The 16,143-nt window shown below is 66.4% G+C and overlaps 2 protein-coding genes across 2 annotated transcripts in view; one reads left to right on the top strand and one right to left on the bottom strand.

Annotated features, from left to right (window-relative positions):
• The first annotated feature begins 5,243 nt into the window (after window positions 1–5,243).
• LOC141560089 (aspartoacylase-like) lies at window positions 5,244–14,289 on the top strand. The gene is given in 7 exon segments (XM_074297761.1): window positions 5,244–5,587; window positions 9,445–9,640; window positions 11,243–11,336; window positions 11,943–12,050; window positions 12,777–12,835; window positions 12,837–12,887; window positions 13,952–14,289. Coding segments are annotated over 7 exon segments (942 nt in total). The 5' UTR covers window positions 5,244–5,351; the 3' UTR covers window positions 14,150–14,289.
• Window positions 14,256–16,143, bottom strand: part of TRPV3 (transient receptor potential cation channel subfamily V member 3) — a 37,001-nt gene continuing 35,113 nt past the window's right edge. The window contains 1 exon segment of the mRNA XM_074297760.1: window positions 14,256–15,523. Within this exon segment, the coding sequence (XP_074153861.1) occupies window positions 15,429–15,523 (95 nt within the window). The 3' untranslated portion in view covers window positions 14,256–15,428.

Genomic DNA, 16,143 nt, shown 5'->3' with positions numbered 1-16,143 from the left:
TCCCCCAGCCTCTGCTCCCTGGGCTCTGGCGGGAAAAACGAGAGCAGGGCCTCCAAGAGAAAATAAATATTTATTATAAACCTGAGCTACGATTCAAGTAAAGGCCCTGGCAGGGCACAGCGCCCCAGCCGGCCTCCTGGGGCTGCTGCCCCTCACCACGGGCACTGCCCACTCCGGGGGCGCAAAGGCTGGCCCGGGGCCCTCGTGCCGGTAACACGGGGCTTTTCAGCCTCCCAGAGGTCGGTTCACAGTACAAGGTCTCCCACCCTCCCTGCACCCTCCAGCAGCAGAGGGGCGCAGTCAAGTGGATTAAAGATAAACAAAGACTTGAGCAGGTGGTCTGAGGAGGCCCCTCCCCCAGGAAGTCTGCCCAGGAGCCACCTTGGAGGGCCCTTCATAAGCACTGGTATACAGCTGGCACTTAATGGATGCTTGTTCTCTTCCCCCTCTGGCCTCAAATGAGGGATGAAAAGCAGAGCTGTGTTCTCAGTCAGGGCCCCCCTCCCTGCAAAGGAGCCTGGGGAATCCCCGAGGGCCGCGTTCAGGGACAGAACCAGTCCCAGCGGCTCGGGCCCCCCAGCCCGGCTCCCTGGTCCCCCAAGCAGATCCGAGAGCCCTTCCTGCACATGGAGCCCTCGGCCCCCTCTGGGCCCGGCAGGCCCCGAGACTTCACTTGGGGGAGGGGGTATCACAGCTTGACCGCTAAGTATAAGGGGGGGGCAAAGGAATGGGCTGGGCTGCAGAGGGAAAGGGGCCTGGGGGCCGGTCATTGCACCCCGCCCGTCCCTGCCCAAAGCCCCAATCCTGGGGCCTGCCATCCCGTTGGGGGGCTCCATCCCCGGGATGGCAGAAGGAGGGTTGGGGGCGGGGCCGGGGAGGTCCGGTAGGCCTGGGGCAGCAAGTCCCGAGGCCGGAAACCTGCAGGAGAGCGCCCCCCCCAGTGCTTCTGACCCCAGACTGAAATGTCTGACCGTCCCACGGCTCCCCGCAGACACGGCCACGGGGGCCAGCGCCCTGAGGGCGCACTCCCCAGGGCTCCCAATGATCTGAGAGCGGAGGGGGGCCCCCAACCACTGTGCCCCGGCCCCCTGAGCCGCCCCAGGCGGCCAGACTGGCACTGTGGCCCGGGCATCGCGGGGCCTTCACCACGGGACCAAGGGCAGAGGTCTCAGACTGCGGGCCCTCCCCCGCCACGGGCCTCCCACTGGGCGCTGCTGACTACACCGAGGTCTCCGGAACGTCGTCCAGCTCGTCAAATGCGTTGAGGGTCGTTTTGCTGTTGTATCGGGAGGAGTCTTGGGCTTTGCTGAGATCTGTTATGGAAGAGAAGGGAGGGAGGAGGGAGGAGGGAGGGGAGGAGGGAAAGGAGAAGAGGGAGGAGGGAGGGAGAGGGTAAGAAGATAGGTGGGGAAGGAGGGGGGAGGAAAAGGTCACTTGGGAGATCATCCAGGGCCTCCCAGTTTCTCGTGCCCGGGCACCGTGGGCCACAGTCCTAAAGCTGCTGAGGCCTCCTCAGCTCCCAGGGTCCGCCCTCCTCCTGCTGCCAGCATTTGGACCGGAGTCTTCCTCCCTTTTTCTGGCTGCGCCCCAGGAGCTGAGGCCGCCCCGGCCCTGGGCATTTCTCTGCACCTGCTGCCCTCCCATGCTCCTCTCCTCTGCTCCCTCCACCCAAACTCCATGAGCGGAAGCCAGGGTCGGAGGGCCCCAGGGCCCAGGCCGTTAGGAGGACTCTGCCATCACTGCAGGGCCCCGGAGGCCATCCTCCTCCTGCTCCCCCTCCTCCTCCCCCTCCTCCTCCTGCTCCCCCTCCTCCTCCCCCTCCTCCTCCTGCTCCCCCTCCTCCTCCTCCTCCTCCTCCTGCTCCCCCTCCTCCTCCCCCTCGCCCTCCTCCTCCCCCTCCTCCTCCTGCTCCCCCTCCTCCTCCCCCTCGCCCTCCTCCTCCCCCTCAGCCCTCCCTCCCTCCTGGCGCAGGCCTCCCTCCCTCCTGGCGCAGGCCTCCCCTCCCCTCTGGCGCAGGCCTCCTCCCCTCTGGCGCAGGCCTCCTCCCTCCTGGCGCAGCCCTCCCTCCCTCCTGGCGCAGCCTCCCTCCCTCCTGGCGCAGGCCTCCCTCCCTCTGGCGCAGGCCTCCCTCCCCTCTGGCGCAGGCCTCCCTCCCTCCTGGCGCAGCCCTCCCTCCCTCCTGGCGCAGGCCTCCCTCCCTCTGGCGCAGCCCTCCCTCCCCTCTGGCGCAGGCCTCCCTCCCCTCTGGCGCAGGCCTCCCTCCCTCCTGGCGCAGGCCCTCCCTCCCCTCTGGCGCAGCCCTCCCTCCCCTCTGGCGCAGGCCTCCCTCCCTCCTGGCGCAGCCCTCCCTCCCCTCTGGCGCAGGCCTCCCTCCCTCCTGGCGCAGGCCTCCCTCCCCTCTGGCGCAGGCCTCCCTCCCTCCTGGCGCAGCCCTCCCTCCCCTCTGGCGCAGCCCTCCCTCCCCCTCTGGCGCAGCCCTCCCTCCCCTCTGGCGCAGCCCTCCCTCCCCTCTGGCGCAGGCCTCCCTCCCTCCTGGCGCAGGCCTCCCTCCCTCCTGGCGCAGGCCTCCCTCCCCTCTGGCGCAGGCCTCCCTCCCTCATGGCGCAGGCCTCCCTCCCCTCTGGCGCAAGGCCTCCCTCCCTCCTGGCGCAGCCCTCCCTCCTCTGGCGCAGCTCCTCCCTCCCCTCTGGCGCAGCCCTCCCTCCCCTCTGGCGCAGGCCTCCCTCCCTCCTGGCGCAGCCCTCCCTCCCCTCTGGCGCAGCCCTCCCTCCCCTCTGGCGCAGGCCTCCCTCCCCTCTGGCGCAGCCCTCCCTCCCCTCTGGCGCAGCCCTCCCTCCCCTCTGGCGCAGCCCTCCCTCCCCTCTGGCGCAGGCCTCCCTCCCTTCCTGGCGCAGGCCTCCCTCCCTCCTGGCGCAGGCCTCCCTCCCTCCTGGCGCAGCCCTCCCTCCCCTCTGGCGCAGGCCTCCCTCCCTCCTGGCGCAGCCCTCCCTCCCTCCTGGCGCAGGCCTCCCTCCCTCCTGGCGCAGGCCTCCCTCCCTCCTGGCGCAGGCCTCCCTCCCCCTCTGGCGCAGGCCTCCCTCCCTCCTGGCGCAGCCCTCCCTCCCCTCCTGGCCGCAGGCCTCCCTCCCTCTGGCGCAGCCCTCCCTCCCCTCTGGCGCAGGCCCTCCCTCCCCTCTGGCGCAGGCCTCCCTCCCTCCTGGCGCAGCCCTCCCTCCCCTCTGCGCAGCCCTCCCTCCCCTCTGGCGCAGGCCTCCCTCCCTCCTGGCGCAGCCCTCCCTCCCCTCTGGCGCAGCCCTCCCTCCCCTCTGGCGCAGGCCTCCCTCCCTCCTGGCGCAGGCCTCCCTCCCCTCTGGCGCAGGCCTCCCTCCCTCCTGGCGCAGGCCTCCCTCCCTCCTGGCGCAGGCCTCCCTCCCTCCTGGCGCAGGCCTCCCTCCCTCCTGGCGCAGGCCTCCCTCCCCTCTGGCGCAGGCCTCCCTCCCCTCTGGCGCAGGCCTCCCTCCCCTCTGGCGCAGGCCTCCCTCCCCTCTGGCGCAGCCCTCCCTCCCCTCTGGCGCAGGCCTCCCTCCCTCCTCTATTTCACGGTCCTTCTCCAGAGCACAGGCCAAGCGCCAACCACGTGCCCCACAGGCGCCGTGGGGGAGGGAGGCACTTCTGGAAACGGGGGAGCCGTCGGCACCGGCATGCTTGGGCCCAGTCCTCCGGAGGCTAGCTTGGCTGATCCGTTCAGGGGTTGGGACAAGCCTCCAGAGGAGGGCCTGGCTCCCACATAAGGCAGATCCTTTGGGGTGAAGGAATCATCTCGTCCGTGGCGATGGAAGGGGAGGGAGGGAAGTGTGTATGACCACAGTCGGAGCAAGTGGCCCCTAGAGGCCCCAGCCTCTGCCCTCGCGGGGCTTACCAGAGCCGGGCCTATGGCCTCAGTGAGACTCTTGAGTGGGATCGGACCCTTCTCTGAAGCTCGGAGCCGCTCCTGAGGCCTGGGATGTGCCAGCCAGGCTGGGACCCCGGGCCCGCTCTCTATCCCTGGCAGCCAGGGCATCGGGGGCTGGTGGCCATTTCCTAATGGAACTGGGCTCGAGAAGCGATGATGGGACGTCGAGCCCGCTGGAGCCCGAGCTTGTCACAGTCGCGTCGCCGAGTGGAGGGGCCTGCAGGAGACTCGATGGGAGCCCGAGAACAAAGGGCTCAGACGCCGAGGACTTGCCCTCTGTCTGCCTCTACCTTCTCATCTGTAAAGATCACCTCCAGCCCAGCGTGGTTGGGGGGATCACAAACCCTTATAAGTTTTCTCTTCCTTGCTGGCTCTCTGACAGCGGCACCAGCTGCCGGGCTCCGTTTCCCCATTTATTAATTGAGGAGGTCAGATCAGACCAGTGGAATCAGACTTCTGGCTGCATAGTGATTAGGGAGCTACATTCACCTGATGTCGGCTTTCGTTTTACTCACACCTTTGACCATTTCCTCCTGGGCTTCCATCTAATTGGGGGGAGTTTTGCGGGCAGCCTGGGGGGGCTCCTGTCGGCAGGGCCTCGGCGCCCCCCTCAGCGGCTCCTGCGTGCAGAGAACTTCCTCGTTTTATCAGGAACGAACAGCACTTGGCTGAGGAAAGGATCCCGAAAAAGTGAATTTGAATCCAAACTACAAACCCAACAAAGATCTCTTTTGAACCCCAAACCACTGAGTCTCGTCCAGTGAAGGAGCCAGTGGGCGGGCTGCTTTTGTGTGAAATACCCACTTGAGCTGCTACATCGAGGCTACGGGCCCTCAGAGGGGAGGGCGTGGGACGAAGGGAGACCCTGGGCGAATGGGGAGCCCGGGGGTTCCTGGAGCCCCCAACTCAGACCTGTAGCGGGGATCCCTTCATGTGAAAGGAGGAGGAGGAGGAGGATGCAAGGAGACCGAGAGGCCACCACGTTCTCTGACCTCCCTCCTCTTCCCTCTGCCTCCAATTTATGTCATTCCCAGTCCACAAGCAGCACCTGTGCCAGCCAAGGCCCATTTGCAGCTCTTTCGGGTTGTCACGACCCACAGCTGGGAGGCTCCGCCCACCCCCTCACCCGTCCCGTCTGTCACGGCGGGCCCTGGGCCGCCGGCTGTGCAGTCCGGCTCCTGCTCCGCCGGCTTGCACTTAGGCTGCTGACCATCTGAGGGAGTCCCAGTCCAGCCACAGGCAGTATCTTGAGTTGACATTTGCTCTTAAGCTCCAAATATGGTAAATGAGGGGAGGAGGGCGGGAGGAGGGAGTGGCGGCAGCAACCGGGCCTCCCGGAGGAACTTTGTCCAGGCCGTCCCGGTGCCCGGCAGCCGCCTGCGGTGACCGGGAGTCTCTTTGGCTTGGCACAGCTGGCAGAATGGCCACCCTGCTGGGAGCCCAGAGCCCCTTGAGGAGGGTGGCGATCTTTGGCGGCACCCACGGCAACGAGCTCTCCGGGGTGTTTCTGGTGAAGCACTGGGAAGAAAACGGGGCCGAGGTCCAGAGAGCTGGGCTGCAGGTGAAGCCCTTTCTGGCCAACCCCCGAGCCGTGCAGAGAGGCTCCAGGTACATCGACTGCGACCTGAACCGAGCCTTCGACTCCGCTCACCTGAGGTAAGGGGCGTGGGGGGCTGGGGAGGAGCAGGCCCGGCCGCACCGGGGCCTCTCAGCTCCTTACCGATCTTTGACCCATGGCCACCCAAAGGACTTCCCAGCTTCGTATGGTGAACTTTGGAAAGTGCCGGCTGGAAGCCGTGGAAGCCGATCTGCCTTCAGAGGTCACCGATTGGGACTGGACGCCCAGTGCCACCGGCCCCCCCGTGCCTCCTATGCCTCCCAGTGCTACCGGCCTCCCAGTGCCCCTCAGTGCCACCAGCCTCCCTGTGCCCTCTGTGCCACTGGCCTCCCTGTGCCACTGGCCCCCCCGTGCCTCCTATGCCTCCCAGTGCTACCGGCCTCCAGTGCCAGCCTCCCAGTGCCCTCAGTGCCACCAGCCTCCCTGTGCCCTCTGTGCCACTGGCCTCCCTGTGCCACTGGCCTCCCCGTGCCTCCTATGCCTCCAGTGCTACCGGCCTCCAGTGCCCCTCAGTGCCACCAGCCTCCCTGTGCCCTCTGTGCCACTGGCCTCCCAGTGCCACTGGCCTCCCCGTGCCTCCTATGCCTCCCAGTGCTACCGGCCTCCCAGTGCCCCTCAGTGCCACCAGCCTCCCTGTGCTCCCTGTGCCACCAGCCCCCCCGTGCCTCCTATGCCTCCCAGTGCTACCGGCCTCCCAGTGCCCCCAGCCTCCCAGTGCCCCTCAGTGCCACCAGCCTCCCTGTGCCCTCTGTGCCACTGGCCTCCCTGTGCCACTGGCCCCCCCCGTGCCTCCTATGCCTCCCAGTGCTACCGGCCTCCCAGTGCCAGCCTCCCAGTGCCCCTCAGTGCCACCAGCCTCCCTGTGCCCTCTGTGCCACTGGCCTCCCTGTGCCACTGGCCTCCCCGTGCCTCCTATGCCTCCCAGTGCTACCGGCCTCCCAGTGCCCCTCAGTGCCACCAGCCTCCCTGTGCTCCCTGTGCCACCAGCCCCCCGTGCCTCCTATGCCTCCCAGTGCTACCGGCCTCCCAGTGCCCCCAGCCTCCCAGTGCCCCTCAGTGCCACCAGCCTCCCTGTGCCCTCTGTGCCACTGGCCTCCCTGTGCCACTGGCCCCCCCCGTGCCTCCTATGCCTCCCAGTGCTACCGGCCTCCCAGTGCCAGCCTCCCAGTGCCCCTCAGTGCCACCAGCCTCCCTGTGCCCTCTGTGCCACTGGCCTCCCTGTGCCACTGGCCTCCCCGTGCCTCCTATGCCTCCCAGTGCTACCGGCCTCCCAGTGCCCCTCAGTGCCACCAGCCTCCCTGTGCTCCCTGTGCCACCAGCCCCCCCGTGCCTCCTATGCCTCCCAGTGCTACCGGCCTCCCAGTGCCCCCAGCCTCCCAGTGCCCCTCAGTGCCACCAGCCTCCCTGTGCCCTCTGTGCCACTGGCCTCCCTGTGCCACTGGCCCCCCCCGTGCCTCCTATGCCTCCCAGTGCTACCGGCCTCCCAGTGCCAGCCTCCCAGTGCCCCTCAGTGCCACCAGCCTCCCTGTGCCCTCTGTGCCACTGGCCTCCCTGTGCCACTGGCCCCCCCGTGCCTCCTATGCCTCCCAGTGCTACCGGCCTCCCAGTGCCCCTCAGTGCCACCAGCCTCCCTGTGCTCCCTGTGCCACCAGCCCCCCCGTGCCTCCTATGCCTCCCAGTGCTACCGGCCTCCCAGTGCCCCAGCCTCCCAGTGCCCCTCAGTGCCACCAGCCTCCCTGTGCCCTCTGTGCCACTGGCCTCCCTGTGCCACTGGCCCCCCCCGTGCCTCCTATGCCTCCCAGTGCTACCGGCCTCCCAGTGCCAGCCTCCCAGTGCCCCTCAGTGCCACCAGCCTCCCTGTGCCCTCTGTGCCACTGGCCTCCCTGTGCCACTGGCCTCCCCGTGCCTCCTATGCCTCCCAGTGCTACCGGCCTCCCAGTGCCCCTCAGTGCCACCAGCCTCCCTGTGCTCCCTGTGCCACCAGCCCCCCCGTGCCTCCTATGCCTCCCAGTGCTACCGGCCTCCCAGTGCCCCCAGCCTCCCAGTGCCCCTCAGTGCCACCAGCCTCCCTGTGCCCTCTGTGCCACTGGCCTCCCTGTGCCACTGGCCCCCCCGTGCCTCCTATGCCTCCCAGTGCTACCGGCCTCCCAGTGCCAGCCTCCCAGTGCCCCTCAGTGCCACCAGCCTCCCTGTGCCCTCTGTGCCACTGGCCTCCCTGTGCCACTGGCCCCCCCGTGCCTCCTATGCCTCCCAGTGCTACCGGCCTCCCAGTGCCCCCAGCCTCCCAGTGCCCCTCAGTGCCACCAGCCTCCCTGTGCCCTCTGTGCCACTGGCCTCCCTGTGCCACTGGCCCCCCCGTGCCTCCTATGCCTCCCAGTGCTACCGGCCTCCCAGTGCCAGCCTCCCAGTGCCCCTCAGTGCCACCAGCCTCCCTGTGCCCCTCAGTGCCACCAGCCTCCCTGTGCCCTCTGTGCCACTGGCCTCCCTGTGCCACCGGCCTCCCCATGCCTCCTATGCCTCCCAGTGCTACCGGCCTCCCAGTGCCCTTCAGTGCCACCAGCCTCCCTGTGGCTGCCTGTGACACTGGCCTCCCTGTGCCACCAGCCTCCCTGTGCCACCAGCCCCCTGTGCCCTTGGCCCAGTGCCCTGCCCGAGAAGGCCTCGGATAAATGCTGGCGATCTCTGCTGCCAATGGCTGGCCAGACCCCCAGCGGTGTCTCCAGCCGCACACACAGAGTCCTTAAACCCTCCTCTCTTCCGGACTCTCCCTTAGTGCCCAGGGCCCCGCACCACCTCCCGGGCTCCCCATCTCAGCCGGTCCCCTCACTCTGCACCCGCCTCTGGGTGCCCAGAGCTGGCTCCTCCCTGCCCAGCTCCTGCGTCTCTGCCCCTGTGGTGGCTCCCTCTCAGCCCCCTGTGCAGGAGCCCTGAGCAGCGACCCCTGGAGAGGGAAGTGTGGAGGGGGGAGCCCACTCTGGCCAAAGTGGGCTGAGAACTGCAAGGGAGACGTGGCTGCCTTCTGGGGCCCCATGGGACTGAGTGTGTGTGTGTGAGTGTGTATGTGAGTGTGTGAGAGTGTGTGTGTCTGTGTGTGTGTGAGAGTGTGTGAGTGTGTGAGAGTGTGTGAGTGTGTGTGTCTGTGTGTGTGAGAGTGTGTGTGTGTGTGAGAGTGTGTGAGTGTGTGTGAGTGTGTGTATGTGACTGTGTGAGAGTGTGTGTGTGAGAGTGTGTGAGTGTGTGTGTGTGTGAGTGTGTATGTGAGTGTGTGAGAGTGTGTGTGTCTGTGTGTGTGAGAGTGTGAGAGTGTGTGACTGTGTGTGTGTGAGTGTGTATGTGAGTGTGTGAGAGTGTGTGTGTGTGTGTGAGTGTGTGTATGTGACTGTGTGAGAGTGTGTGTGTGTGAGAGTGTGTGAGTGTGTGTGTGTGTGAGTGTGTATGTGAGTGTGTGAGAGTGTGTGTGAGTGTGTGAGTGTGTGTCTGTGTGTGAGTGAGTGTGTGTGTGAATGTGTGAGTGTGTGTGTGTGTGTGAGTGTGTGAGTGTGTGTGTGGTTGTGAGTGTTTGGTTGGGATTCTCTTAAGAGGAGGGAGGGGGGAGCTTCTAGAAAGGAGCAGAGATGGTTTAAAATGACAGCATTTTGCCACAACATTCTCCGGCCGGGGCTCAGGGCTATGGAGAGAAGCACTTGGCAGAGGGCCTTGAAGGCCAAGTCGACGTAGGGTCCAGGTTAAAGGGGGAAGGGGATGCTTCTATGTTCTCTCATGCTACGAGGACCCCCGGGACGCCCCTTCCTCTCGGCCCCCCAGCCGCTGAGAGGTGGGGGCAAGTCCTGGGCGGGGCCAGTGAAGTCGGCGCTGATTTCCGGGTCAGCTTGACCTTGTCTCTCTCTGCTCCCAGCGAGGAGGTGACCGAGGACTCTCCTTACGAAGTCGGCCGGGCCCAGGAAATCCAGCGCTTGTTCGGGCCCAAGGGCGGCGCGGACGCCTACGACGTGATTCTGGACCTCCACAACACCACGGCCAACATGGGCTGCGCGCTGATTCTGGAGACGCCCCGGGACGACCTGCTCATACAGATGTTCCATTACATTAAGGTAACTCGCGGGGCCCGGGTGTCCCGGCGTCCGTCCGCCACCTGCGCAGCAGCGGAGTGCTGTGGGTGGGAGACCCCGGGAGCTTTGGAGCCGGCTTAGAGCCCCGAGGGAATTTTAGTGCTGCTAAAAGTGCATTAAACCCACGAGAAGGTTGCAGGGAAAGGGGCTTTAGCCCCCTCGAGGAGCTCCCCGTTAACCAGGAGGAAGACGCCATTAAGGCCTGGCAAGTGGGGGGGCTAAATCTGAAAGACTTTGGAGTTGCAAGAGGCTCCTGAGTGGCCAGCGGGCTGACCCGAAGGGCTAGAACGACGCCATTATGGCGGGCTGCCCCCAGAGGAGCTCCCCTGTCAGCTGAGAACAGTTAAGTCCTTTTGTTGGGGAAATATGGCCTCGGGGGCTTCTGACTGGATTCAGTAACTGAGTTATGAGACCACCACCTGGGGCGGGGCTGTAATCAAAAGTCCACAAGTACAAAAGGCCCCTCACTTGGGAACCCGGGGTCCCCTCAGGAGCCTGGAGCCCCCTCACTCAGGAACCTGAAGCCCCCTCACTCAGGAAGCTGAAGCCCCCTCACTCAGGAACCTGAAGCCCCCTCACTCAGGAACCTGAAGCCCCCTCACTCAGGAACCTGAAGCCCCCTCTCTCAGGAGCTCAGGGCCCCCTCACTCAGGAACCTGAAGCCCCCTCACTCAGGAACCTGGGGTCCCCTCACTCAGGAACCTGAAGCCCCCTCACTCAGGAACCTGAAACCCCCTCACTCAGGAACCTGGGGTCCCCTCACTCAGGAACCTGAAACCCCCTCACTCAGGACCCTGAAGCCCCCTCTCTCAGGAACCTGGGGTCCCCTCACTCAGGAACCTGAAGCCCCCTCACTCAGGAACCTGAAACCCCCTCACTCAGGAACCTGGGGTCCCCTCACTCAGGAACCTGAAGCCCCCTCACTCAGGAACCTGAAACCCCCTCACTCAGGAACCTGGGGTCCCCTCACTCAGGAACCTGGGGTCCCCTCACTCAGGAACCTGAAGCCCCCTCACTCGGGAACCTGAAGCTCCTTCACTCAGGAACCTGAAGCCCCATCACTCAGGAACCTGAAGCCCCCTCGGGAACCTGAAGCCCCTTTACTTGGGAACCCGGGGCCCCCTTGAGGCAGAGATGGTCCCACCAGTACTTCCCTCAGGCATGGCCAGTGCTGACCAGGGGCTGGGGAAGACCCCTGTACAAGGCAGATTGTAGCTGGGACTTGCAGGGAGCCCAGTGGAAGGCGCAGTGTTCCATGGAGGACGGCCAGCCAGAGGAAATGCCAGAGTTGAGGGGGCTGGGGTCACGGGGGCAGGAGGGAAGGCTGGTGGGAAGGCCCCGGTTCTGAGGCGGCCTCCGGCCTCTTCCCCAGCAGCGTCTGTGCTCGAGCCCTGGGAGAGGCGGGGGTCTGGGACGAGGCCTTCCTTTGATGGGGCCGGGGCTCCTGTGGCCATCCGCCACCTTTCAGGCCCGGCTTCCCAGCTCTCTGTGGGTGGGGTTGGGCCCACGGGCTCGAGCCCCGGTCAGTCACGGCCCGGCCACCCTGTGGGCTTGGTTCTCCCCGTCTCCTCGCCTCCCTTGCAGAGCCGTCTGGCCCCCCTGCCCTGCTTCGTGTACCTCATCGACCACCCCACCCTCAAGTACGGCACCACGCGCTCCGTGGCCAAGCATCCCGTGGGTGAGTCCCTCCGGGACGCGCTTCTGGTGGGAATGAGAGGGGGCAGCCCCCGGAGCCCGCCCTGACTGCCCTCCCCCAGGGGCTTGTCCAGAACCTCCTCGTTCTCCTCTTGGCCCAGCTCCGGAGGCAGGTTCTGCAGAGGTCCGGCCGATGCCCCGGAACCAGCCAGAACGTCCTGTGTTCTGTGCCCTGCCCTGCGCCCCTCCCTGGACTCCTCTGGGCCACCTCCACCTCAGGGAGACCCCCACACGTGGGAATCTGTTCCTTGGTTTCTCTGCAATTCCTTGACTGGGAGTGATCCCAAAGCACTTAGACCAGCCCCTGGGCGCTGCCCAGTAGGGATGCCTCTGGGAAGTTGGGGCGGAGCTGGGCCACGAGCGCCATTGTCTGTCCCGGGCAGCAGCCCCTTGCACGGGCCAGGGGGCAGGGAGCACCCTGTGCACAGACCCCCACCCTGGGCATGAGGACGCCCAGCTCCCAGGTCAGGTGTAGACATGGCAGTCCATCAGCCACTCGGACGAGGTCCGGAAATGCAAGACATCTCCCCCCCCTCCGGCCGGAGGACGCAGGGTCCCCTCACACACCCCGGGGGCCTTCTCCCCCCAGGCATCGAGGTTGGCCCCCAGCCTCAGGGGGTTCTCAGAGCCGACATTCTGGACCGGATGAGGAGAATAGTCGGACACGCCCTGGATTTCATCCAGTATTTCAATGAGGGTAAGTCGAGTCCAGCAGGGCTGTGAGTGAGGTAAGCTTCCCTGGGAGCTGCGAGGGTACGGAGAGGGACCCCCGGGCCAGGAGCCGCAGCCTCCCCGACGGCCCCGAAGCCCCTCCCGGCTGACCTGCAGCGGGAGGCAGAGGGGTCAGCGGCCGGCGGAGGCGCTGGCCCCCCGGGGGCACCGGGGGAAGGGTCCGAGGCACTCTGGTCCAGTCCCCGCTTCCCAACCTTCTTACCCTGTTCCTGCAGCTCCCAGAGCTCGCCCCTTCCCCTGCCCGGAGGAGCCTGGCTGAGGGCGGGAGGGGGGACGGGCGGTGTTAGGGCCCAGGCCTGTGTGGTCTGAGAGAGCGAATGACCCTGGCTCCTTCTGACCTCTGACCTTCCTCCAGGGGCAGACATACCTTGTCCAAAGATGTCCAGAGAACATCCAGGGGAGGTCATTGGGGGTCAGGGAGATCCTCGTGCCCAGAGGGAGCCCCTGGGGGAGGAAGGGAAGGGAGGAAAGACCCCCGGGGTGGGGGGTCTTTGGACAGCCAGTGGGAAGGATGGGAGGAGCCCAGGGGAGGCGAGGGGGCCCACAGGAACCACAGGCTGATGGCTGAGCCACAGCCCCTGAGCCACAGGGGCCAAAAGACTCGGATGACCTTTCACCATGTGTGAGCCCCGCGGGGCTCCTGCTGCCCTTCCCGAGCAGGCCCCGGGCACCACGACTGTGCTCTTTCTAGGAAGAGAATTTCCTCCCTGCTCGCTGGAGGCTTACCAGGTCACGGAGAAAGTGGACTACCCCCCGCAAGAAGGACGGGGAGATCGCAGCCATGATCCACCCCAGCCTGCAGGTAAAGTTCAGGGGAGGGGGGGCAGGCGGGGCTCGTCTGGGTTCTGACCCGGAGGGGAGGGCCTGGAAGAGCCAGAGAGGCCGGTGGTCAGAGCTGGTCAGAGGTCAGGACCGGCCGGTGGTCAAGGCTGGTCAGTGGTCAGGGCCAGCCAGTGGTCAGAGCCGGTCGGTGGTCAGGGCTGGTCAATGGTCAGGACCGGCCGGTGGTCAGAGCCGGTCTGTGGTCAGAGCTGGTCAGTGATCAGGGCCAATTGGTGGTCAGGGATGGTCAGTGGTCAGGGCCGGTCAGTGTTCAGGGCCAGTCAGTGGTCAGGGCCGGTCGGTGGTCAGGGCCGGTCAGTGGTCAGGGCCGGTCAGTGGTCAGGGCCGGTCGGTGGTCAGGGCCGGTCGGTGGTCAGGGCTGGCTGGTGGTCAGGGCTGGCCACTAGGCCAAGCCGGGGCACTGCCGGCCACTTCGGGGGAGATGGGGAGCCCATTGCTGGGCAGGGGCTCGGAGTGGACATGGCTGGAGTGGGACGGGAGGTCGCCAGAGAGCCGGCTGGGGAGTAAGAGGGGCCCCAGGCCGTGCTCCTTCCTCTCTGGGCTCTCCCATCAGCCCTGGCAGGAGAGGGCACTGAAAGCTGGCTCCAAGGGCCCCTGGGCCCGGCCATCCTTCTGCAGCGGGCATCTGGCTGAGGGCGCCATGCTGAGAAGCCACAGGAAACAGCCCTGGCTCTTGCCTCCCGGATGGTCTTGGCCATTGCCCCCCCCCTTTTACAGATGAGGAAGCCGAGGTCCAGGGGAGCTAAGATACCCGTCCCTGAAACCATTACCCAGGCTGCCCACTGCAAATCACTTCCTCCACCTCGGGGCCCTCTCCGTCTGTAAAATGGGCCCAGGGTCCCCGTCCTCCCTGCCGGCTGAGAACAGAACAGGGCTGGGCAGTGTCAGAGTGCAAGCCGGCCCTGGTCGTGGCCCCTCCCGGGCCCCCAGCTCCCTTGTCGGGGGGATCTGGTAGGAGAAGGGCCCGGGAGGGAAGCTGCCGGAGCTCACTGTTCCATCTCGTCCCCCGCCCCTTGGGGAAAGGACCAGGACTGGAAGCTGCTGAACCCTGGGGACCCCGCGTTCCTCACGGTGGACGGGAAGACCATTCCCTTTGAGGGGCCCGGCCCGGTGTACCCCGTGTTTGTGAACGAGGCCGCCTACTACGAGAAGGGAGAAGCCTTTGCCAAGACCCTCAAGGTGACGCTGAGCGCCAGGAGCCTCAACTGCCCGGCGCCCTAGGTGGGCTGGGCCACCTCCGCCCCCCCCCCAGCACCAGCTCCATCACTCCTCCCCTCCCCCCAGCCTCTGCTCCCTGGGCTCTGGCGGGAAAAACGAGAGCAGGGCCTCCAAGAGAAAATAAATATTTATTATAAACCTGAGCTACGATTCAAGTAAAGGCCCTGGCAGGGCACAGCGCCCCCAGCCGGCCTCCTGGGGCTGCTGCCCCTCACCACGGGCACTGCCCACTCCGGGGGCGCAAAGGCTGGCCCGGGGCCCTCGTGCCGGTAACACGGGGCTTTTCAGCCCTCCCAGAGGTCGGTTCACAGTACAAGGTCTCCCACCCTCCCTGCACCCTCCCAGCAGCAGAGGGGCGCAGTCAAGTGGATTAAAGATAAACAAAGACTTGAGCAGGTGGTCTGAGGAGGCCCCTCCCCCAGGAAGTCTGCCCAGGAGCCACCTTGGAGGGCCCTTCATAAGCACTGGTATACAGCTGGCACTTAATGGATGCTTGTTCTCTTCCCCCTCTGGCCTCAAATGAGGGATGAAAAGCAGAGCTGTGTTCTCAGTCAGGGCCCCCCTCCCTGCAAAGGAGCCTGGGGAATCCCCGAGGGCCGCGTTCGGGGACAGAACCAGTCCCAGCGGCTCGGGCCCCCCAGCCCGGCTCCCTGGTCCCCCCAAGCAGATCCGAGAGCCCTTCCTGCACATGGAGCCCTCGGCCCCCTCTGGGCCCGGCAGGCCCCGAGACTTCACTTGGGGGAGGGGGTATCACAGCTTGACCGCTAAGTATAAGGGGGGGGGGCAAAGGAATGGGCTGGGCTGCAGAGGGAAAGGGGCCTGGGGGCCGGTCATTGCACCCCGCCCGTCCCTGCCCAAAGCCCCAATCCTGGGGCCTGCCATCCCGTTGGGGGGCTCCATCCCCGGGATGGCAGAAGGAGGGTTGGGGGCGGGGCCGGGGAGGTCCGGCAGGCCTGGGGCAGCAAGTCCCGAGGCCGGAAACCTGCAGGAGAGCGCCCCCCCCAGTGCTTCTGACCCCAGACTGAAATGTCTGACCGTCCCACGGCTCCCCGCAGACACGGCCACGGGGGCCAGCGCCCTGAGGGCGCACTCCCCAGGGCTCCCAATGATCTGAGAGCGGAGGGGGGCCCCCAACCACTGTGCCCCGGCCCCCTGAGCCGCCCCAGGCGGCCAGACTGGCACTGTGGCCCGGGCATCGCGGGGCCTTCACCACGGGACCAAGGGCAGAGGTCTCGGACTGCGGGCCCTCCCCCGCCACGGGCCTCCCACTGGGCGCCGCTGACTACACCGAGGTCTCCGGAACGTCGTCCAGCTCGTCAAATGCGTTGAGGGTCGTTTTGCTGTTGTATCGGGAGGAGTCTTGGGCTTTGCTGAGATCTGTTATGGAAGAGAAGGGAGGGAGGAGGGAGGAGGGAGGGGAGGAGGGAAAGGAGAAGAGGGAGGAGGGAGGGAGAGGGTAAGAAGATAGGTGGGGAAGGAGGGGGGAGGAAAAGGTCACTTGGGAGATCATCCAGGGCCTCCCAGTTTCTCGTGCCCGGGCACCGTGGGCCGCAGTCCTAAAGCTGCTGAGGCCTCCTCAGCTCCCAGGGTCCGCCCTCCTCCTGCTGCCAGCATTTGGACCGGAGTCTTCCTCCCTTTTTCTGGCTGCGCCCCAGGAGCTGAGGCCGCCCCGGCCCTGGGCATTTCTCTGCACCTGCTGCCCTCCCATGCTCCTCTCCTCTGCTCCCTCCACCCAAACTCCATGAGCGGAAGCCAGGGTCGGAGGGCCCCAGGGCCCAGGCCGTTAGGAGGACTCTGCCATCACTGCAGGGCCCCGGAGGCCATCCTCCTCCTGCTCCCCCTCCTCCTCCCCCTCCTCCTCCTGCTCCCCCTCCTCCTCCCCCTCCTCCTCCTGCTCCCCCTCCTCCTCCTCCTCCTCCTCCTGCTCCCCCTCCTCCTCCCCCTCGCCCTCCTCCTCCCCCTCGCCCTCCTCCTCCCCCTCCTCCTCCCCCTCACCC

Source organism: Sminthopsis crassicaudata, chromosome 3 (genome assembly GCF_048593235.1).
Source record: "Sminthopsis crassicaudata isolate SCR6 chromosome 3, ASM4859323v1, whole genome shotgun sequence".
Classification (NCBI taxonomy): domain Eukaryota; kingdom Metazoa; phylum Chordata; class Mammalia; order Dasyuromorphia; family Dasyuridae; genus Sminthopsis; species Sminthopsis crassicaudata.
This window is presented reverse-complemented; position numbering and strand designations above follow the sequence as displayed.